Source organism: Ornithorhynchus anatinus, chromosome 4 (assembly GCF_004115215.2).
Source record: "Ornithorhynchus anatinus isolate Pmale09 chromosome 4, mOrnAna1.pri.v4, whole genome shotgun sequence".
NCBI classification, from domain to species: domain Eukaryota; kingdom Metazoa; phylum Chordata; class Mammalia; order Monotremata; family Ornithorhynchidae; genus Ornithorhynchus; species Ornithorhynchus anatinus.
The window spans coordinates 130,293,808-130,316,925 of record NC_041731.1 but is presented as its reverse complement, the minus strand read 5'-3'; the positions used below and the strand labels follow the sequence as shown (position 1 = coordinate 130,316,925).

The 23,118-nt window shown below is 45.2% G+C and overlaps 1 protein-coding gene across 3 annotated transcripts in view; it reads right to left on the bottom strand.

Annotated features, from left to right (window-relative positions):
* SORCS2 (sortilin related VPS10 domain containing receptor 2) overlaps positions 1-23,118 on the bottom strand; it is a 1,085,532-nt gene that overhangs the window by 184,711 nt on the left and 877,703 nt on the right. For 2 of the 3 annotated variants that reach the window (XM_029063664.2, XM_029063665.2), the window contains exons 6-8: positions 18,486-18,550; positions 13,682-13,800; positions 2,586-2,675 (exon numbers count right to left, since the gene is read on the bottom strand). In XM_029063664.2, the coding sequence (XP_028919497.1) occupies positions 2,586-2,675; positions 13,682-13,800; positions 18,486-18,550 (274 nt within the window). Of the gene's footprint in view, positions 1-2,585; positions 2,676-13,681; positions 13,801-18,485; positions 18,551-20,925; positions 21,227-23,118 lie in introns of those variants that run through there. The other variant, XM_029063667.2, reaches the window with a different exon arrangement.

The following is a 23,118-nucleotide window of genomic DNA, read 5'->3' as shown; positions in this document are numbered from 1 at the left end:
AGTTGGATGGGCAACTACACGAGGTTCTTGAGGAGGGGAAACACCACCTGAACTGTTTTTGCAGAAAAAGGATCCGGGCGGCAGAGTGAATTGTGAACTATATTGGGGACAGTTACATGGCAGTTACACGACATGTTGTGCGAACTAAGCTATGTCTGATCGGATTACGACCAGCCCGAGCGCTTTCGGCTGAGCTTCCTTCACTCCCTACTCTCTTCTATGTCATCTATGCAATTGGATCTGTGACCTTTGGCCATCTGATCCTCACCCCAACCTCCACCCCACAGCATCTACGTACATCTCTTTCCATTAGATATAATGAATCATTTATTTATATTAATATCTGTCTGGACTCTAAGCTCTTCGTGGGCAGGGACCGTAGTCTATCGGCCCTGTTGCAGCGTACTCTCCCAAATGCTTTGCACATTGCTCTGCACACAGTGAGCCTTCAATAAATACCACCGGTGATGATGAGCAGCGTGGCTCAGTGGAAAGAGCATGGGCTTTGGAGTCAGGGCTCATGAGTTCGAATCCCAGCTCTGCCACTTGTCGGCTGTGTGACTGTGGGCAAGTCACTTAACTTCTCTGTGCCTCAGTTCCCTCATCTGTAAAATGGGGATTAAGACTGTGAGCCCCACGTGGGACAACCTGATTCCCCTATGTCTACCCCAGTGCTTAGAACAGTGCTCGGCACATAGTAAGCGCTTAACAAATACCAACATTATTATTATTATTATTATGATCAGGCTGACGATAAGTTAAAGGGGCTAGTTTATTGTACGATTATCTGCTGCAGTGTTCTGATTTGTCCCTGCCAACCTGATCCAAAATTCTTGGTTCCCGTTGATGTTATCTGAAACTTTATTTAAACCACCCCTGAGAGTTGGAGAGAACGTATCTGATTAATCAAATCAGTGCCCTTCCTCGTTTCCTGCCTCAACATCCCCGTTGAGGGGTTTTGGTTTTGCTTCTCAGGGATACACCTGTGGAGGAGGAGGAGGACAGAGAGGTGGGGAAGGGGGTGTGTGAGGGGCTGGAACTTCTCTCTCTCATTTCAACCCACATAGTCAATCTATCAAGAAATCCTATATGCTCAACCTTCACAACATCACCAAAATCTGCCCTTTCCTCTCACTCAAACAGCTACCACGTTAATCTAAACACTTCTCCTCTCCAGCCTTGATGACTGTATCAGCCTCCTTGCTGACCTCCCTGCCTCCTGTCTCTTCCCACTCCAATTCATACTTGACTCTGCTACCCGGATCATTTTACCTAGATCTCTTCTCTCTCGCCGCCAACCCCTTGCACATATTTTCCCTCTGGCCTGGAACTCCCTCTCCCTTCATATCTGACAGACCATCACTCCTCCCAAATTTAAAGCCTAATATTTTCCCCATTCCATCCACCTCCACATTAAACACAAACTCCTCACCATTGGCTTTAAAGCAGTCAGTCACTTTGCCCCCTCCTACCTCACCATGCTGCTCTCCTACAACAACCCAGTCCACACACTTCCCTCCTCTAATGCCAACTTTCTCACTCTACCTCAGCCTCATCTATCTCACTGCCAACTCCTCACCCACATCCTGCCTCCAGCCTTGAATGCCCTCCTTTTTCATATCTGACAGACAATTACTCTCCCTCCTTTCTCCGACTAAGCCCTCATTTCCTCCCTTCCTACTCCTTTCTGCGTCACCCTGATTTTCTCCCTTTATTCATTCCCCCTTCCCAGCCCCACAACACTCATGTACATATCTGTAATTTATTTCTATTAATGTCTATCTCCCCCTCTAGACTGTAAGCTCACTGTGGGCAGGGAATCTGTCTGTAATATTGTTGTGTTGTACTCTCCCAAGCGCTTAGCACAGTGCTCTGCTCTCAATACGCTGGATGGATTGATTGAGTGGGGCAGTAGCCCGTGAGTTCACAAGCGCTTCTATGAAGTAGTGTGGCCTAGTGGAAAGGACAGAGGGCTAGCATCCAGAAGCCCCGGATTCTTAGCCCAGTTCCACAGTTTGTCCACTTTATGACCTTGGACAAGTCACTGAACTTCTCCATCCCTCAGTTTCTTCAGTTGTAAAATGGAGATTCATTTTGTTTTTTTAATGGTGTTCGTTAAGCCCTTACTACATGCCAGAGACTGCACTAATTATTGGGGTAGATGAGCAGTAGCACGGCACAGTGGGTAGAGTCTGGGCCTGGAAGTCAGAGAGTCATAGGTTCTAATCCTAGCTCTGCCACTTGTCTGATGAGTGACACTGGGCAAGTCACTTCACTTCTCTGGGTCTCAGTAGCTTCATCCATAAAGTGGGGAGTAAGAGTGTGAGCCCTTGTGGGACAGGGACTAGTCCAACTTGATTTGTCTGCATCCACCCCAGATCTTAGCTCAGTGTCTGACACATAGTAAGCTCTAATAACATAATTATTATCATTATTATTATCATTATTATTAACAAATACCATATTGGTTATGATTATGAGCTCCTCTTCAACTGTCAACTGTGGCAAAAGTCTTCTCAGGGCCCCAGAGTAACCAGACAGGGTGAGGAAGGCATCGAACAAGGATCACGGATGAACAGATTTACCTTGGGCAAAGCATACTTAGGCAGCTTCATCAAGACAAATTCGTTGCGGCGGTAAGATACGTAGTATTTGGTCCGATTGGCTGACGTTGCCTAGTGGGACAAAAAGAACACGTTACTTTGTCCTCCAAATAGGGAAGCAGTGTGGCTGAGTGAAATGAGCATGTGCTTGGGATACAGAAGGACCTGGATTATAATCTCAGCTCTCTCGGTTGCCTGCCGTGTGATCCTGGGCAAGTCATTCCACTTCTCTTTGACTGAATTACCTCATCTGTAAAATGGGGATTCGATATCTGTTCTCCCACCTACTTAGATTGTGAGCCCCAGGTGGGACAGGGACTGGGTCTGACCTGATTCACTTAGATCAACCCCAGCATCAACCCCAGTTCTGAGTGTTTTACACATAGGAAGCACTTCAGGGAATGTGTCTGCTTATTGTTGCAGAGTAATCTCACAAGTGCTTAGTAGAGTGCTCTGCACACAGTAAGGGCTCAATAAATATGATTGAATGAATGAATGAACAAATAACAATAATAAATACGTCAAACTGGGCAGGTGGGCAAAATGGAGGAACAGTTTCTGGCTAAATAGGATTTAAGAATTGACAATCTAAGGACAGGGTAGACACAGTGGGAAAAGACACCGAAGCTCCTTCTCTGGGATGTAAATCTGTCTTCCCTACTGTAAGCTCCTACTCTAGATTGTAAGAATGTCCTATACCCACTTTTTCTAAACTGTAAGCTCCTCCTCCAGACTGGAAACCCCTCATCTAGACTGTAAGCTGCTCCTTTACACTGTGATATCCTCCTCTGAACTGTGAGATGCTCCGCTAGACTGTAAGCTCCTCCTCTAGATCGTAAACTCCTTCTCTAGACTGTAGGCTTCTCCTCTAGACTGTAAGCTCCTCCTCTGGACTGCAAACTCCTCCTCTAGACTGTACACTCCTTCTCTAGACTGTATGCTCCTCCTCTAGACTGGAAACCCCTCGTCTAGACTGTAAGCTTCTCCTCTACACTGTGAGATCCTCCTCTGAACGGTGAGCCTCTCCTCTAGACTGTATGCTCCTCCTCTAGACTGCAAACTCCTCCTCTAGACTGCAAACTACTCCTCTAGACTGTAAGCTCCTTCTCTAGGCTGTAAGCTCCTCCTCTCGACTGGAAAACCCTCCTCTACACTGTGAGAGCCTCCTCTAAACTGTGAGTCTCTCTTCTAGACTGTAAGCTCCTTCTCAAGACTGTAAAGCTCCTTCTCTAGGCTGTAAGCTCCTCCTCTCCACTGGAAAACCCTCCTCTACACTGTGAGAGCCTCTTCTAAACTGAGTCTCTCTTCTAGCCTGTAAGCTCCTTCCCTTTAGACTGTAAGCTCCTTCTCTAGACTGTAAGCTCCTTCTCTAGGCTGTAAACTCCTCCCCTAGACTGGAAACCCCTCCTCTACACTGTGAGATCCTCCGCTGAACCGTGAGTCTCTCTTCTAGACTGTAAGCTCCTTCTCTAGATTGTAAGCTCCTCCTCTTGTCTGTCTGTAAGCTCCTCCTCTAGACTGTAAGCTCCTCCTCTAGTCTGTAAGCTCCTCTTCTACCCTCCTTCTCTACACTACAAGCTCCTCTTCTTGACTGTAAGATCCTCTTCTACGCTGTAGGTCTCTCCTCTAAATTATTAAACCCTTCCTCTAGAATTCCCTTCTCAGCGTGGCACCCAGTGAGTTTCCAGTCCTCTACCAGGCTTGGCTACGAGAGGGAGAGTGAAGCAGAGGCCTGTCCATTCAATTCCTAGCTTGGCCAGTGGCTAGCGAGTGGCAGGCCATCTGCCTCAAGTCAAAACTCCCCTGTGCTGGGCAGCAGTGACACGGGAGAGAGACGAGGGCAGAGACTCGCGTTTACTGCAAGGAAGGAGTCAGTGATAAACCTCTTCTGGATTTTGACCAAGAAAACTCTGTGAATCCACTACCAGAACGATTGCAGATGGAGAGTGGGGCGTTCTGGGAGAGAGGTGTCCTCGGTGTCGCTATGGGTCAGAAATGACTCGACGGCATAAAACATGACCAGACGAGACCTCTAGAATTCAAGCTTCTCCTCTAGAATGTAAGTTCCTTGTCTAGTCTATCAACTCCAGGTGGATAAGGACCATGTTGATGAACCCCCTTTGTACTGTGTAATAATATCGTAGTATTTGTGGAGCACTTTCTATGCGCCAAACACTGTACTAAGCACGGAGTGGCTACAACAAATCTGTTTGGACACAGTCCCTGCCCCACATGAGGCTCACAGTCTCGATCCTCATTTTACCTGGAATGCCCTCCCTCCCCACATCTGCCAAACTAACTCTCTTCCCCTCCTCAAAGCCCTACTGAGAGCTCACCTCCTCCAGGAGGCCTTCCCAGACTGGCCCCCCCCTTTCCCTCTGCTCTTCCATCACTCCCCATTTCCCCTTCTCCCACCCTCTGCTCTTCCCCCTTCCCCTCCCCACGGCACTTGTGCATATTTGTGTATATTATTTATTACTCTATTTATTTTGATAATGATGTGTATATATCTATGATTCTATTTATTTTGATGAGACTGACACCAGCCTACTTGTTTTGTTTTGTTCTGTTTTGTTGTCTATCTCTCTCATTTAGACTGTGAGCCCCTTGTTGGGCAGGGATTGTCTCTATCCGTTGCCAAATTGTACATTCCAAGTGCTTAGTACAGTGCACTGCACTGTAGTAAGCGCTCAATAAATATGAATGAATGAATGAACAGATGAGGTAACTGAGGCATAGAGAATAATAATTAATAATTATGGTATTTGTTAAGCGCTTACTCTGTGCCAGGCACTGTACTAAACACTGGGGTGGATACAAGCAAATCGGGTTGGACCCAGTCCCTGTCCTGCATGGGCTCACAGTCTTATTCCCCATTTTACAGGTGAGGTAACTGAGGCACAGAGAAGCGATGTGACTTTCCCAAGGTCACATAGCAGACAAATGGCAGAGCGGAATTGAACCCATGACCTTCTGCTCCCAAACCAGTGCTCTATTCACTACACCATGCTGCTTCTCTGATACCTCACTGTTTCTCCTTCATCTATCGTGTAGTCTTCTAAGCTTATAGGACAGTACTGTGTCTGCATTAAGTGCTCAAAAACTACCACTGATAGACTGAAAAGGACTATCTCTTCCTCTAAAAAACTGACATCTGCTCTGTTTTAGAAAACACCACCAGGTAAATGCGGACTTTCTGTTGGTTTCACTCATCCTTCACGTACAAAATAACAAGAAGGTGTTCTTTAACACTAGGCAAAGACTTTACTGGGTTGGATATCCAGGATGTCTGAGGTAGGAAAGAACCAGGAAAGTGGTTCCTGCTGCAAAATGCAAATTTGACCTTTGCTGGTGAAATTGGAGATGACAGAGCGTCTACTTGTCGGAATATTTTCAACGTATCAAGAATGTAAGGTTTGATTCGCTTCACGCCACTTCTTTCATTGCTGCATCTTTTTAGGAGGGCAGAGTTAAATGCTAAAAGCCTTTAAGAAAATGATTTAGGAAGTGTCAGGTAAGAACGAATGTGACAATTTTCATCTTTTCTTATTTCCTTCATAAATTTAGGCTTGATGTGTGACACTGAGCTGTAAGAAATACAGAGCTCCAATGGAGAGGACCCACTTTTGTCTGAAAACTGAAAGGAAAGTACTTCTTCCCACTCTGAAGGAGTTTCTGACCATAATAATAATAATTATGGTATTAGTTAAGCTCTTACTATGTGCCAGACACTGTTCTAAGTGCTGACAACCCATTCTGAGGGTCCTTTGGGATTGAGAAGGAGCATTGCCTGGTGGAAAGTCCAGCCTGGAAGCCAAAAGACCGAGTCTTAATACCATCTCTGCTACTTGCTTGATGTGTGACCTTAGGCATGTCATTTGACATCTCTGAGCCTCAGTTTCCTCATCTGTAAAATGTTCTCTCTCCCTGTTAGATTATGAGTCCCATATAAGATCGGGGCTGCGTCTGACATGTTTCCATTGTATCCACTGAGGGACTGATAATGAATATGCCCGATTGATCTTACACTCAGTTTCTCTCTAGACGGAAAGCTTGTTGTGGGCACGGAATGTGTCTATTTCATTCAATAGTATTTATTGAGCGCTTACTATGTGCAGAGCACTGTACTAAGCGCTTGGAATGAACAAGTCAGCAACAGATAGAGACAGTCCCTGCCGTTTGACGGGCTTACAGTCTAATCGGGGGAGACGGACAGACGAGAACAATGGCAATAAATAGAGTCAAGGGGAAGAACATCTCGTAAATAGAACGTCTATTTATTGTTATATCATACTTTCTGAAACCCGTAGTGCAGTGACCTGCACCTAATAAGTGCTAAATAAATACAAATTAAACACAAAGAGTGAATGAATAATAATTCTTGTTTTTACTGCATGTTCATTCTAGAATTTGAAGTGAAGTGGGTTAAGTTCATCAGACAACATAAGCCAGTTGGTGGCCTAGTGGATAGAGGTAGGGCCCGAGAGTCGGAAGGAACTGGATTCTAATCCCAGTCTGCCATTTGCCTTTTGGTTGACCTTGGCTAAGTCACTGAACTTCTGTGTGCCTCAGTAACCCACATTATCTAGGCACTTATCCTATCCCACTATGAATACTGTATCAGTCTCCATGCTGACCTCCCTGCCTCCCATCTTTCCCCACTCCAGTCCATACATTACTCTGCTGCCCACATTGTTTTTCTTCCAAAACTTTCAGTCCACGTTGCCTCACTCCTCAAGACCCTCCACTGGTTGCCCATCCACCTCCGCATCAAACAGAAACTCCTCACTTTCAGCTTTAAAGGAATCAATTACATAGTCCCCTCCTACGTCACCTCGTCTATTCTCCTACTCCAACCCAGCCCGCACAATTTGCTCCTCTAGTGCCGCTAACCTTCTCACTGTAACTCGATCTTATCGATCACACTGCCAACCACTCTTCCACGTCCATCCTCTAATCTGGAACGCCCTGCCTCTTCACATCCTATACAAAGTGACTCTTCCAGCCTTCAAATCCTTACTGAAGGCCCATCTCCTCCCAGAGGCCTTCCCTGCCTAAGCCCCACTTTCCTCTTCCCCCATTTCCTCTGTCACCTTGACTTGCTCCCTTTATTCATCCCCCCATCAGCCCCACAGCACTTATATCCGTACCTGTAATTTTATTTATATTAATCCTCCTCTAGACTGTAAGCTTGTGTGGGCAGAGAATGTTTCAGTTTTATTGTTATATTCTACTCTCTCAAGTGCTCAATACAGTGCTCTTTATCATGTCAACACTCAATAAATACGACTGACTCACTCATCTGTAAAATGAGGTTTAAGACTGTGAGTCCCTTGTGGGACATCAACTGTTTCCATCCTGATTTGCTTCTATCTACCCAGCGCTTAGTACAATGTGTGACACCTTATAAGTGCTTCACAAATACCATAAAAAAAGATGCAGTGTCAGAAAGGAGTGTTGTCCGCACACAAGACGAGTGACACTGTGGGCAACAACGTGTGAGTTCATTCAATAGTATTTATTGAGCGCTTACTATGTGCAGAGCACTGTACTAAGCTCTTGGGATGAACAAGTCGGCAACAGATAGAGACAGTCCCTGCCGTTTGACGGGCTTACAGTCTAATCGGGGGAGACGGACAGACGAGAACAATGGCACTAAACAGCGTCAAGGGGAAGAACATCTCGTAAAAACAATGGCAACTAAATAGAATCCCTCTATTTCCCTCTAGCTTTCGGATTTGCAGGATTGCAACCCCATGTCTGTGGAGATTTTTGTTTTGTGTGAATGCACAGATTCCTGTTGAGGCAATGTGGTCCAGTGGTAAGAGAAGAGGTCTGGGAGTCAGAGGACCTGGTTTCTAAACCCGGCTCTGCCACTTGCCTGCCAAGTGGCCCTGAGACAGTCACTTAACTTCTCTGTGCCTCAGTTATCTCATTTGTGAAATAAGGATTAAATAGCTGTTCTCTTTCCCCCCTTAGACTTGGAGCCCCTTGTGGGACAGGGACTATGCCCAATCTGATTTTTTTCTATCTACCCCCAGTGCTCTGAATACAGTAAGGACTCAAAAAATGTCATTCATTTATTATTATGATTAGTAGTAGTGGTAGTAATAATGTGAACTTGTACTCTGAGACACAGTTCCTGGGCATATAATACTGATAATATTTGTTAAGTGCTTACTATGTGCCAGGCACTGTACTAATCGTTGGGGTGGATACAGACAAATCAAGTTGGACACAGTCCCTGTTCCATGTGGGGCTCACGCTCTCAATCCCCATTTTCTGATGTGGTAACTGAGGCACAGAGAAAGTGAAGTGACTTACCCAAGGTCACCCAGCAGACAAGCGGAGGAATTGGGATTAGAACCCATGACCTTGTGACTCCCAGGTCCAGGTTCTATCCACTACACCCTGCTGCTTCCCTATGTAGCAGGTAGGGGTATCCAACAAATCAATCGGAAGTCAAGTAAATCAGATTAAAAGAAAGCTAAATCAGTGATATTTTTTGAGTGTTCACTGTTTGCAGAGCACTGTACTGATTGGGAGATTAATAATAATAATAATAATAACTGTGATATTTGGGGGGAAATACAAGCAAATTGGATTAAACACAATCCCTGTCCCACATTGGGCTCACAGCTTTAATATCCATTTTATAGATGAGGTAACTGAGGCACATAGAAGTGAAATGAGTTGCCCAAGGTCACACAGCAGACAAATGTCAGAGTGGGGATTAGAAACCATTAGTCCCAAGCCCAGACTTTATCCACTAAGCCATGCTGCTTCTACAATGCCATAGAGATGATAGACATGATCCCTGCCCATGACGAATTTACAGTCTAGAGGGGAAGACAGACATTAAGATAAATTTTGGATATGTGCATAAGTGCTGTGCAATTTGAAGGTGGCGTGAATATCAGCTGCTTAAAAGGGACAAATACAAGTGCAAGGGGAACAGAGAAGGGGGAGGGAGGAGGGAAGCTATGTATATTGGCTGTGTCCTTACTATGAGCCAGACACTGTAGTAAATGCTGGAGTAGACACAAAGTAATTCATTCATTCATTCAATAGTATTTATTGAGCGCTTACTATGTGCAGAGCACTGTACTAAGCGCTTGGAATGGACAAATCGGTAACAGATAGAGACAGTCCCTGCCCTTTGACGGGCTTACAAATCTAATCGGGGGAGACGGACAGACAAGAACAATAGCTATAAATAGAATCGGGTTGGACACGGTGCCTGTCCCACGTGGAGCTCCTGATATTAATCCTTATTTTGCAGATGAGTTAACTGAGGCCCAAGTGATGGACTTGCCCAAGGTCACTCAGCCAGACAGACTCTGAGCCTGTCATTTGGCAGGGATTATCTCTTTCTGGTGCCAAATTGTACATTCCAAGCACTTAGTACAGTGTTCTGCACATAGTAAGCGCTCAATAAATGCTTTTGAATGAATGAATGAATGAAGTATAGACTTCTATACTAGACTTCATAGTATAGTGGCAGAGGTGGGATTAGAACTCAGGTCCTTCTGACTCTCAGGCCCGGGGTCTACCCACTAGGCCGTGGTGAGATGAAACCATAGATCCCCGTTGGTGAATGGGTGAGGAGGGGTGGAACAGGAGGTCTGTGAAGCTGAAGAGTGAGAGGAAGTGGACAGTGGAAGGTTATGTCGGAGACATCCGTAGAGTTATTAAAGTCCCTGTGGATCATACCCAGTCGGAGAAGTAGAGAAGGAATAAGGACCATAAGGAAAGCCCATTATGGTGGCCAAGGGGACACTGGCTCCAAGAAAAAGGATCATCCAACCCATTTCACCACTTTGCGGCCTGGGGTAAACCACATTATGGAAGAATGCATGACATATGGCTGGAGTCCGGGCCTGGGAGTCAGAAGGTCATGGGTTCTAATCCCAGCTCTGCCACTTGTCTGCTGCATGACCACAGGAAACTTCACTTCTCTGGGCCTCAGTTCCCTCATCTGTCAAATTGGGATTAAGGCTGTGAGCCCCCTGTGGGACAGGGACTGTGTCCAACCCAATTTGCTTCTATCCATCCCAGCGCTACGTACAGTGCCCGGCACATAGTAAGCGCTGACCAAATACCACAGTTAAAAACGTAACAAATGCCAGAGTTATTATTATTATCAAATGGATCTATATTATGGATTCTAGGTCTAAGGTCCTCATCCTATTTTCGCTAGGCACAGCCGACTGGAAACAAAGAAGAAGAGAGCCACTTCACACTATACTTGAAGTGGGAAATAAATTTCCAACAATGACGGTGAGGCGCTGTAAACACAGTCACCTTTGGGCAAAATGGCTGCCACCAAAACAGAACTCGGAAAGGGCGATTTTCTTTCAGAGATGTTTTGTGAAATCCACTTCACAGTTTGCTCAGGGTGAGAAGTGGTTTTCACCAAGCGGACCGCCAGATTTCGGTCACGGGGAATGGGGCAGGGACCGAGCGGAGGGGGAGAGAGCCCGATGTCTGTACTTCTTTCCCATCCCTCTCAAACCAATGGGCCCCTGAACAAAGGGAAAGGTGTCAAAAGAATCACCAGGAGGCAGACCCAGCTGATGATTAAAAGGAGCTGGACTGTGCTGTCTTGGAGAAAAAAACAACAAAAAAATGTCACCATCCTTCTAAAGAGAAAAGCTGAAACGCAGTCAACATTTCAGTGTTGAAAAATCTGTCGAAGTTTCTCTGAAACAGACTGAGTAGAAGTGTAGCCTAGTGGAAAGAGCGCAGTCTCGGAGTCATAGGACCTGGGTTTTAATCCCGGCTCGGCTCCTTTTCTTCTGTGTGGCCCTGGGCAAGTCATTTCACTTCCCTGGGCCTCATTTATAAAATGAGGATTCGATTCCTGTTCTCCCTATTAGTTAGGCTGTGGGACTCATATGGGACAGGGACTGTATCTGACTGGATTATATTGTATCCACTCCAGTGTTTGGCAAAGAGTAAGCACTGAACAAATACAATTATCATTACTATTTTTATTGCTATTATCATCATCACTATTGCCTCATTTCTTCATCTGTACACTCTATTCCTTTCCCTGTGAATGTGTCAACCTGATTAGCGTGTATCTACTCCAGTGCTTAGTACAGTGCCTGGCAAATAGAGTACACTTAAATACCATTAAAAAAATCCCTGAAATCACACTTCTTCCAGGAGGCCTTCTATGATCGACCTCCAATCTTCCCAGATTAAATCCCCTTTCTCTTCTAAGCACTTGTGTATTCTATAGAGAAGCGGCTTGGCTTAGTGGAAAGAGCACGGGCTTGGGAGATGGAGATAGTGGGTTCTAATCCCCGCTCCACCACTTATCAGCTGTGTGACTTTGGGTAATTCACTTCACTCCTCTGAGCCTCAGCACCCTCATCTGTAAAATGGGAATTAAGACGTAGAGCCCCATGTGGGACAACCTGATAAGCTTGTATCTATCTCAGCACTTAGAACAGTACTTGGAACATATAAGCGCTGAACAAATACCATCACCATTATTATTATAATTATTATTATTATTCATTACTTCCCTTCTGGAAACACACCCTGTATTCACCTCATCCACAACCCCACGGCATTTCTGTCCATACCCATAATTTTTTATGTCAATTAATGAATTCAATTGTATTTATTGAGGGCTTACTGTGTGCAGAGCACTGTAAGTCTCCCCCTCTAGACTGTATGCTCCCTGTGGGGTAAGAACATGGCTACACACTCAACTATAGTATACTCACCTAAGCGCTTAGTACAGTGCTCGGCACATAGTAAGCATTCAATAAATGCAATCGATTGTTCGGTTGATACCAATTAGATAGGGGTCCTCGCTCAGGGAAAACCCAGGTATTTATTTAAGCACTAACTCATACGCCTTAATCCCGTTCCTTCTTCCTCTTCTCTGGACTTTATTTTACTGTCTGTCTCCCTTGCTAGACCAGAAGGTCTTTAAGGGCAGTGATGTTGTCTGTTAGTTCTTTTGCATTTTCTTAAGTGTTTCGAACAGTGCTTTAACAGCAGGTGCTCGATAAACACTATTGATGAATTGATCGATTGAACCTTGGCTGCTGTGTGACCTTGGGAAAGTCGCTTAACTTCTCTGGCCCCCAGTTCTCATCTGTAAAATGGGGATTAACTGGGAGCCTCACGTGGGACAACCTGATTACTCTGTATCTACCCCAACACTTAGAACAATGCTCTGCACATAGTAAGCGCTTAACAAATACCATCATTATTATTATTATCTGTATCTTAGGATAAGTTACCCGTTCTTCTTCCTTCTTAGAACATGAGTCCCGGGTGGGACAGGTACAGCATCTTATCTGATTTTCTTGGATCCACCCCAGGGTTTACATCAGTGCTTGACACACAATAAGTACTCAACAAATGCAATATTATTATTGAGCAAATCACTTCCCTTCTCTGGGCCTCAGTTACCTCATCTGTAAAATGGGGATTAAAACTGTGAGCGAGGGACTGTGTCCAACCTGATTATCTTCTATCTACCCCAGGGCTTAATAATGTTGGTATTTGTGAAGCGCTCACTATGTGCCGAGCATTGTTCTAAGCGCTGGGGGAGATACAGGGTCATCAGGTTGTCCCACGTGAGGCTCACAGTTAATCCCCATTTTACAGATGAGGTAACTGAGGCCCAGAGAAGTGAAGTGACTCACCCACAGTCACACAGCTGACGAGTGGCAGAGCAGGGATTCGAACTCATGACCTCTGACTCCCAAGCCCGGGCTCTTTCCACTGAGCCGTGCTTAACAAGTACCATTTGGCATAGTGGATGGATCACAGACCTGGGAGTCGGAAGGTCATGGGTCCTAATCCCGGCTCTTCCACTTGTCTGCTGTATGGCCTTGGGTGTGTCACTTCCCTTCTCTGTGTAAGCTCACTGTCGACAGGGGATGTGACTGTTCATTATTGTATTGTACTCTCCCAAGCATTAGTACAGTGCTCTGCACACAGTAAACGCTCAATAAATATGACTGAATGAATGAGTGAATGAGAACAGTGGGTACTGTTTAAAATGTGTCTTATATTTTTGCCCTGAAAAAGCCCCTGAGTTGTTTTACCTTAAAGAATATGTAGTCATCCTGCACAGTTAGGGATCCGTGGTCAATGTCTTCGGAAAACGTGGCGGTCACTGTTTTTTCGGAGCAATTCAGAATCGGACAGGTGACGTAGCGGAAACCTGAGAAGCAGCCCAAAAAGACATTTTAAGCAATGAAAATAATTTGGGTTTTCAGAAATTATTTTCCTCTCAAACAGTCCTTGATATCTGCAACCTTTCCCGTAAAACGCATTTCCTCCCTCCACTCCCCTGGGTGAGCAGCGAGGATCATCTCGTTACTAAGCTTTGCTCTTAAAGCAGTTTGGGGTTTGTTTGGAGTGGAAAGGGCATGGGCTTGGGAGTCAGGGGACCTGAGTTCTAATCCTGACTCTGCCGCTTGTATGCTGGGTGGGCAAGTCACTTCAATTCTCCGTCCCTCGGTTCCTCATCTGCAAAATGGGAATTCAATTCCTCTTCTCCCTCCCACTTTGACTGCGAGCCCCACGTGGGACCTGATTATCTCGGATCTTTCCCAGCACTTAATACAGTGCTCGGTACATCGTAAGCGTTTAGCAAAAACCAGTATTATGATCGTTATTAGCATTTTTCTATTCCATGTATAAACGAGGAAATACATTATCCTGGAGAGTGAGGTTTATACTCCCACACTGAGCATGGCCTAGTGGAAAAATCTCGGGCCTGGAAGTCAAAGGTCATGAGTTCTAATCCCGGGCTCTGCCACTTGTCTGCTGTGTGAACTTGGACAATCACTTAACTTTTCTGGGCCTCTGTTCCCTCATCAGTAAAATGGGCTTTCAATCCCTGTTCTCCCTCCTACTTAGGCTGTGATCATCTATCCACCCCAGCGCTTTTTACAATGCTTGGCACAGAGTAAACCCTTAAAAACGTTATTATTATCGTAATTACTATTACATCCAGTGGGGAGATGTTACAACTTCCATCCTGAAAATTGACGGGAAAAGAAGACTACCTGCTTTTTCCAAGCAATTGGGTTTTATCAATGCCTTTGTGATTTATAAAACTGAAAACAAAGCGATGCATCATTTTCATCGCCAAGCACAAAGTTGAATATATTGGACCCACGGTAAACATTTGGACACTTCAGAGTGATTCAACATAGATAGTAAGTGAAGAAAAGTGTGGTCTAGTGGATAGAGCACGGGCCTGGGATTCGGAAAGACCTGGGTTCTAATCCCGGCTCTCATCCTCTTCAGAAGCAGCATGACCTAGTGGAGAGAGCAAGGGACTGGGAGTCAGAAGGTCATGGGTTCCAATTCTTGCTCTGCACTTGTCTGCTGTGTGACTTTGGGTACTGTTTAAAATAATGTTGGTAATGTTGGTATTTGTTAAGCGCTTACTATGTGCAGAGCACTGTTCTAAGCGCTGGGGGAGACACAGGGGAATCAGGTTGTCCCACGTGGGGCTCACAGTCTTCATCCCCATTTTACAGATGAGGGAACTGAGGCCCAGAGAAGTGAAGTGACTTGCCCACAGTCACCCAGCTGACAAGTGGCAGAGCTGGGATTCAAACTTAAAATGCGTCTTATATTTATTTTATCTTGGAGCAATTCTGAATTGGACAGGCGACGTAGCGGAAACCTGAGGAGCAGCCCAAAAAAACATTTTACGCAATGAAAATGCCTTGGTTTTTCAGAAATTATGTTTCTCTCAAAGAGTCCGGGATACCTGCAACCTTTCCTATAAAACACATTTCTTCATTTCATTTCTTCATTCCCTGAGTCACTTCATTTCTCTGTGCTTCAGTTACCTCATCTGTAAAATGGGGATTAAGACTTTGAGCCCCACATGGGACAGCCTGATTACCTTGCATTTACTCCAGTACTTAGAACAGTGCTTGGCACATAGTAAGCACTTAACAAATACCATAATCACCATTATTATTATTATTGTCTTCTGTGCGACCTTGGGTAAATCACTTCCGTTCTCTGTGTGCCTCAGTGACCTCATCTGTAAAATGAAAATTAAAACTGCAAAGTCCATGGGAAACATGGACTACGCCCAACTTGATTAGCTTGCATCTTACCTAGAATTTAGTACAGCGATTGGTACATAATGAGCGCTTAACAAATACCATAAAAAATTGATATCTAATTCCTCGCAGGGTCCGATTTTATCTAAGATATATAATTGTTCTTTGTGTTGGAGGAAGAAATCACTGACGGAGAGGTGCCCCTATAAGGATGTGTCTGCCTGTGGGTGAGAAGGCGTCTACCAACTCTGTTAGATCGTACTCTTTCAAGTGCTTAGTACAGTGTTCTGCTCACAGTAAGTGCTCAAGAAATACGACTGATTGATCGATTGATTGATGGAAAAGGACAACACGGGTTACACAGACCCGATCACCCTGTGCTCACGGAAAGATCGTTCCTTGTCTTCTTGACATTTTCGCAACAGCAAATGTTGCTGCCTTTAATGTCAGATCTCAAACAACACTCAGAAGCCAGATCCAGCTTTACGTAGAGAGAGGGGGACACATTATATGGCTACTGATGTATTTAGCCGAATGACAAAGAGAAGGGAAAGAGGGATGATTCTTATAAAAACTTCAGGACATCAAAGTTTACTTGTTACTTCACTTGGCAAAGCAGCCCAGCCATACGACTTGTCCAATCTGTCAGTCTTGTGAACTTGCTTCGGGGAAGGATGCTGGAACTGGTTTTTCAAATATTTCTGGCCGAGCAAAAATCCCAAACCCATCTTGGCGGATGTTGATTACCTTGATTTCTGAGTCTCCCTGGTTTCCTAACTTTCAGTTTTCCATTTGGGTTCTGTGACAACAGAGTGGTTATTGGAATCAATCAATTGATTGGATTTGTTGAGCTCTTACTGGGTGCCGAGCCCCGTACCAAGGGCTTGGGAGGGTAAAGTACAACGGTGTGATGTGTTAACGAGTTTCTTCTAATGAAGTGAGAAAGATAACACTTCATGAGACTGGACAGAGCTGGAAAGACTGGTATCCCGATGTCAATCCCAGTCTATTTTGAACAAGAAAAAATTCTTCAGTTGCTAATTCAAAAAAGACAAGCACCCCTCCCCTCCGCCCCGACCTCAAAAGTAGCTAATAATAATTAAAAATAATGATTATGGCATTTGTTAAGCACTTAACTCTGTGTCAGGCACTGTGTTACCCTGGAATGGATACAAGCAGATTAGGTTGGGTTTGCAACCGTAAGTTTTATTCCAATCGGGAAAAGCCCCACCCGACTCCCAAAGCCCAATGTGTTCTGAGAAGAGAGCAGCAGATTTTCTTGCATGCTGAAGCCCCTGAGCGATCTGCAAAACACAGCGTAGAAAGTGAAACGGTTTGCATTTCTGGTGACTCAGTCACTTTGGACATATGCGGAGATTCAGTCAAAAGCGACATCCAACCAGCGCTCCTCCCAAACTGGCAGCTGTGTGCGCAAATCAAGAGAAATATTCAAGGTTTAAGTGCCAGAACAAATTGCACCATTAATGGGCTTTTTCACTGGAGCATAGCATCTTGACTTCAATTTATCTCTTCCTGGAAAACAAGCAAATTGTAAATTATAGCGCATTTTTACTCCTGACCTTTCATGGTCAGCTCCTCTGGGCAAGGAGCACTGGAACGAGAATGGGATCTGGGCCTGAGATTGAATTCTGATGATCCTGAGGCGAGAGGATCAATAATAATGGAAAAATATAGATTGGAGACTAGAGAAGCAGGATGGCCTAGTGGAAAGAGCCTGAAGACGAGAGTCAGAGGCCCTGGGTTCCAATTCTGGCTCTACCGTCTGCTGTGTGACCTTGGACAAGTCACTTCAGTCTTGTGGGCCAGAGTTACCTCATCATCATCATCATCATCATCATCATCATCATCATCAGTGTTATTTATTAAGCGCTACTATGTGCAGAGCACTCTACTAAGACCTGGGGAAAGGGTAATAAAACAGTGTTGGTAGACACGTTTCTTGACCACAAAGAGTTGACAGTCTAAAGGGGGAGACTGACAAATTTGTAGTAATTCATTCATTCATTCATTCATTCATTCATTCAATCGTATTTATAGAGCGCTTACTGTGTGCAGAGCATGGTACTAAGTGCTTGGAAAGTCCAATTCAGCAGGGAATTAATAGCATTAGTCAGGGAATGTGTCTGTTTATTGTTATATTTTTCTCACCCAAGTGCTTAGTACAGTGCTCTACACACAATAAGTGCTCCATAATGATAATGGTATTTGTTAAACGCTTACTATATGCCGGGCACTGTAATGATAATTATGCTACTTGTTAAGCACTTACTACGTGCCAAGCACTGTTCTAAGTGCTGGGGTAGATACAAGCAAATCGGGTTGGACATGGTCCCAGTCCAAAGTTGGGCTCACAGTCTCAATCCCCATTTTACAGAAGAGATAAATGAGGCCCAGAGATGTTAATTGAATTGCCCAAGGTCACACAGAGGACAAGTGGCCAAGTGGGAACTAGCACCAAGGACCTTCTGACTCACAAGCTCTATCCACTATGCCATGGTGATTCCACGAAATACCATAAATACAAATGAATGCATTAGCATCAATAAAAATACAAAAACAAACAAATAAATAAATAAATAAAAATGAATAATCTGTAAAATGGTGATTAAGACCATGAGCCCTTTGTGGGTCAGGGACTGTGTCCAATCTGATTATCTTGTATCTAGCCCAGACCTTAGGATAGTGCCGGGCACGTAGTAAGCGCATAATGAATGCCATAAAATATATATATATATACTGAATACATTATATTATGTATTATATATTATATATTATATATTCCATTAGCTCTTACCTCCACTTGGCTCCTCGATCTCCAAGTGAACCAAATCCGGGTCTTCATCCACCCCAGCCACCGCCCTGGGGAAAACATTTCTCAGGTTATATCGATCACAAACGAAAAGGATCCGGACCTGTTTCCCACCAAGACTTCCCCACTTCAACGGTAAATTAAACTAAAATCGCTGAGGGCAGGGAATGTGTCTGTGATATTTTTATACTGTACTCTCTAAGCACTTAGTATGGTCTCTGCACACAGTAAGTGCTCAATAAATATCACTTATTGATTAAACAGAAATCTTCCCCTCCTGTTCACTTAACTCAAAGCCTGTTGGAGCAGTGTGGCTCAGTGGCATGGGCTGGGCTATCGGAGGACTTGGGTTCTAATCCTGATTCAGCCATTTGTCTGCTGTGTGATGTTGAGCAGATCACTTAGCAACTCTGGCCTCCTTTCATTCATTCATTCATTCAATCGTATTTATTGAGCACTTACTGTGTGCAGAGCAATGTACTGAGCTCTTGGGAGAGTACAGTACAACAATAAAAAGACACAGTGCCTGCTCACAACAAGCTTACAGTCTTGGGTGGTTGAGGGAGGGCAGACGCAAAGAAGAAGCAGAATAGCCTATTGGCAAGAACCCGGGCCTGGAAGTCAGAGGATGTGGGTTCTTATTCGCAAGCTGATCCAATGTTTCTGACTCCCAGACCTATTCTCTACCAGTTAGGCCATGCTGCTTCTCAACTTGGATGTCTTAAAATCCAAGACCGTTCATTCTCGGTCTCTTTCGCAGGCTCCTCCTCCCCCTCCCATCCTCTAACTGTAGGAGTTCCTCAAGGGTCAGTTCTCGGCCCTCTTCTGTTCTCCATCTACACTCACTCCCTCGGCGAACTCATTCGCTCTCACGGCTTCAACTATCATCTCTACGCAGGCGACACACAGATCTACATCTCTGCCCCTGTCCTCTCCCCCTCCCTTCAGGCTCGTATCTCCTCTTGCCTCCGGGACACCTGTACCCGGATGTCTGCGCGCCACCTAAAACTCAATATGGCCAAAACGGAGCTCCTCATCTTCCCTCCCAAGCCCTATCCTCTTCCTGACTTCCCTATCACCGTGGATGGTACGACCGTCCTTCCCGTCTCCCAAGTCCGCAACCTCGATGTCATCCTTGACTCGGCTGTCTCGTTCACCCCACGCATCTGATCCGTCACTGAGACCTGCCGGTCTCACCTTTATAATATCGCCAAGATCCGCCCTTTCCTCTCCACCCAAAGGGCTAACTTACCAGTACGGGCTATCATCATATCCCGGCTGGATTATTGTGTCAGCCTTCTCTCTGATCTCCCTTCCTCCTGTCTCTCCCCACTCCGGTCTATTCTTCATTCTGCTGCCCGGCTCATCTTCCTGCAGAAACACTCTGGGCCTGTCACTCTCCTTCTTAAAAACCTCCAGTGGTTGCCTATTGACCTCTGCATGAAACAAAAACTTCTCACTCTAGGCTTCAAGGCTGTCCATCCCCTTGCTCCCTCCTACCTCTCCTCCCTTCTCTCTTTCCACTGACCACCCCGCACGGTCCGCTCCTCTGCCGCCCACCTCCTCACTGTCCCCCGTTCTCGCCTATCCCGCCATCGACCCCCGGGCCACGTCCTCCCGCTGTCCTGGAACGCCCTCCTTCCTCACCTCCGCCAAACTAACTCTTCCCCTCTTCAAAGCCCTACTGAGATCTCACCTCCTCCAAGAGGCCTTCCCACACTGAACTTCCCTTTTTCCCTCTGCTGCCTCTCTGTCCGCCCCTTACCTCCCCTCAGCTAAGCTCCCTTTTCCCCCCCTTTCCCTCTGCTCTTCCCCTCTCCCTTTCCATCCCCTCAACACTGTGCTCATCTGCTCATTTGTATATATTTTTATTACCCTATTTATTTTGTTAATGAGATGTCCATCCCCTTGATTCTATTTATTGCTATTGTTTTTGTCTGTCCGTCTCCCCCGATTAGACTCTAAGCCCATCAATGGGCAGGGATTGTCTCTATCTGTTGCCGAATTGCACATTCCAAGCACTTAGTACAGTGCTCTGCACATAGTAAGCACTCAATAAATACTATTGAATGAGTGAATGAAAAATCACTTCTTTCAAAGGGGACTGTTCTGTACCATATGGGAAGTTAAAATCTAAATGATACACCTATCTTTTTCCCTATTCTGAAGAATGTAAAAACCCACACAAAGCTCACTGATAAGCAACCTCCCTTCTGAATCATTTTTTTACATGATAGATTATCCCCCATTACAAAGATTGTAAAGAGGGATTTTAATCCCCCCAAATGAACTTACTTTGGATTCCACAGAGGCTTTCCCGAGTCTCTAGACTGACTATGCAAAATGAAATTAGAGCTCTTCTCTCTCAGTGACTTTCATACCCAATTTGTTCCATTTACGTAGGGTTGGAGAGGGGGAAACCCACATTTTGATTAACTGCACAGAAAATGTATCTAGCGGATCAACGATCACGGATCGAGCTGAATTCTTCCTGCTCCTTAATCGATCATCATCGTAGCAGAAATGTTGTGGTTTACCCCACCCCTCCGTCCGCTCTCGGGAAAAACAGAATAAACTCCAGCTGAAATCCATGTTGGGGATTTGGAGACGTGCTGGCAATTTAGTTGCTGATGGATCTAGGAAGGAATCCAGTTTGCTCAGCGGGATACCACGGGGCTGATTCAATCAAAAACCACCTTTCGTCGGCAAACAGACACTTCCCTCGGGCGTGCGGATGGAAGGTATGACAAGTCACAAAGGATGGCATGGCAACTGCAAGGACACAACGAGCAACCTGATTCCCTTGTATCGACCCCAGCGCTTAGAACAGTCCTGGGCACATAGTAAGCGCTTAAGGAGTACCATCATTAATGCTATTATGGGACCTAGAATCTGCCAGCCCAGATCAGCCCGATTGGTTTCAACCACTTCTTTTTCATTTGATTTTGTAGCCTCTGTCAAGCGCTTACTGTGTGTCAAACACTGTTCTAAGCATTGGGGTGCATACAAGTTAATTAGGTTGGACACAGTCCCTGACCTGCAGGGGGTTCACGGCCTAAGCAGAAGAGAGGACAGGTATCCTCATTTTACAAATGAAGAAACTGAGTCACAGAGAAGATAAGTGAGTTGCCCAAGGTCACAGTAAGCACTCAGTAAATACGATTGAATGAATGATATGAATCCCTGTCCCACATGGGACTCACCGTCTAAAGAGGAGGGGGAAAGAGGTATCTCGGCCCCATTTTACAGATGAAAAAATGAGGCCCACAGAAGGTAGACTTGCCTAAGGTCCTAAAACAGGCAAATGGTGGCACTTCCTGGCTCCTAATCATGTGCTCTTAGTCCTTGGCCTTAATTTCCTCTACACACACTCCCTTCTGTCTCCCCGGCAATTTCATTTAATTGTATTTATTGAGCACTTATTGTGTGCAACTCCCTTCTGTGTCCCCCGGCATTTTCATTTAATTGTATTTATTGAGCACTCGTGTGCAAAGCACTGTATTTAGTGCTTGGGAGAGCCCAATACAACAACAAACAGACCCATCCCCTGCTCACAGCTCACAGCTGAGCCCCACAGGACTTCCACCCATATCTGTGAGTCCGTTGTTGGGTAGGGAATGTCTCTGTTGCTAAATCGCACTTTCCAAGCCCTTAATACAGTGCTCTGCACATAGTAAGCTCTCGATAGATATGACTTTATGAATGAATCTATAATTCATGTATTTATATTAATGTCTCCTTCCCCCTCTAGAAGAGAAGCTCGCTGTGGGCAGGGAACTTGTCTAACAACTCTGTTATATTGTAAATAATAATAATAAAAATGACGGTATTTGCTAAACGCTTACTATGTGCCAACACTGTTCTGAGCGCTGGAGTAGATACACGCTAATCAAGTTGCCCCACGTGGGACTCACAGTCATTAACCCCCATTTCGCAGAAGAGGTAACTGAGGCGCAGAGAAGTTAAGTGGCTTGTCCAAGGTCACACCACAGTCAAGCGGCAGAGCCGGGATTAGAACCCATGTCCTCTTTAAGGCTCTCAGTAAAGAGCTCTGCACACAGTAAGTGCTCAAAAAAAAAGGATTGATCTTTCCCTTCAGTGAGGGCACTTTCAAAAGACTTGAACTCTGCCCTGTAGGAGCTTACAATCCGATGGGGACTTGTATTTTAATGGCTCTTAATGATCTTCTTCATCACTGTGCACGTTCCGTCACGCCACGGCTCAAAGCAGGATGGGCCAGAACTCGCTCGAAACCACTTAGCTCTCTAGGCGGTTTCTAGACGCTATTTTAGTCCGGAGTGGCCATTTCATTTATTCTCCCGTTTCCCATTAGGCCCCGGCTCATCTGGCTGAGTTGCCATTGCCCTCGCTTATTTCGACAACATCGACGGAACACAAAAGGAGCGGGGGAAAGAAATCTAGTGTGCCGTGGCTCTGAGTCAATTTGATCTATGCGCAAGTGATATAGAGGGGAAGGAGGTCAAAAATCACTAGCGGTTAATTTACATCTCAGAATGGGAACCCCGAGCATCCATCAGATTGACTTGGTAACGAAATAGCTGTAAATCTCAAGGTGAACACTCTGGTTAGGAGAGCTCTATCCTTTGTCCGTGGAACA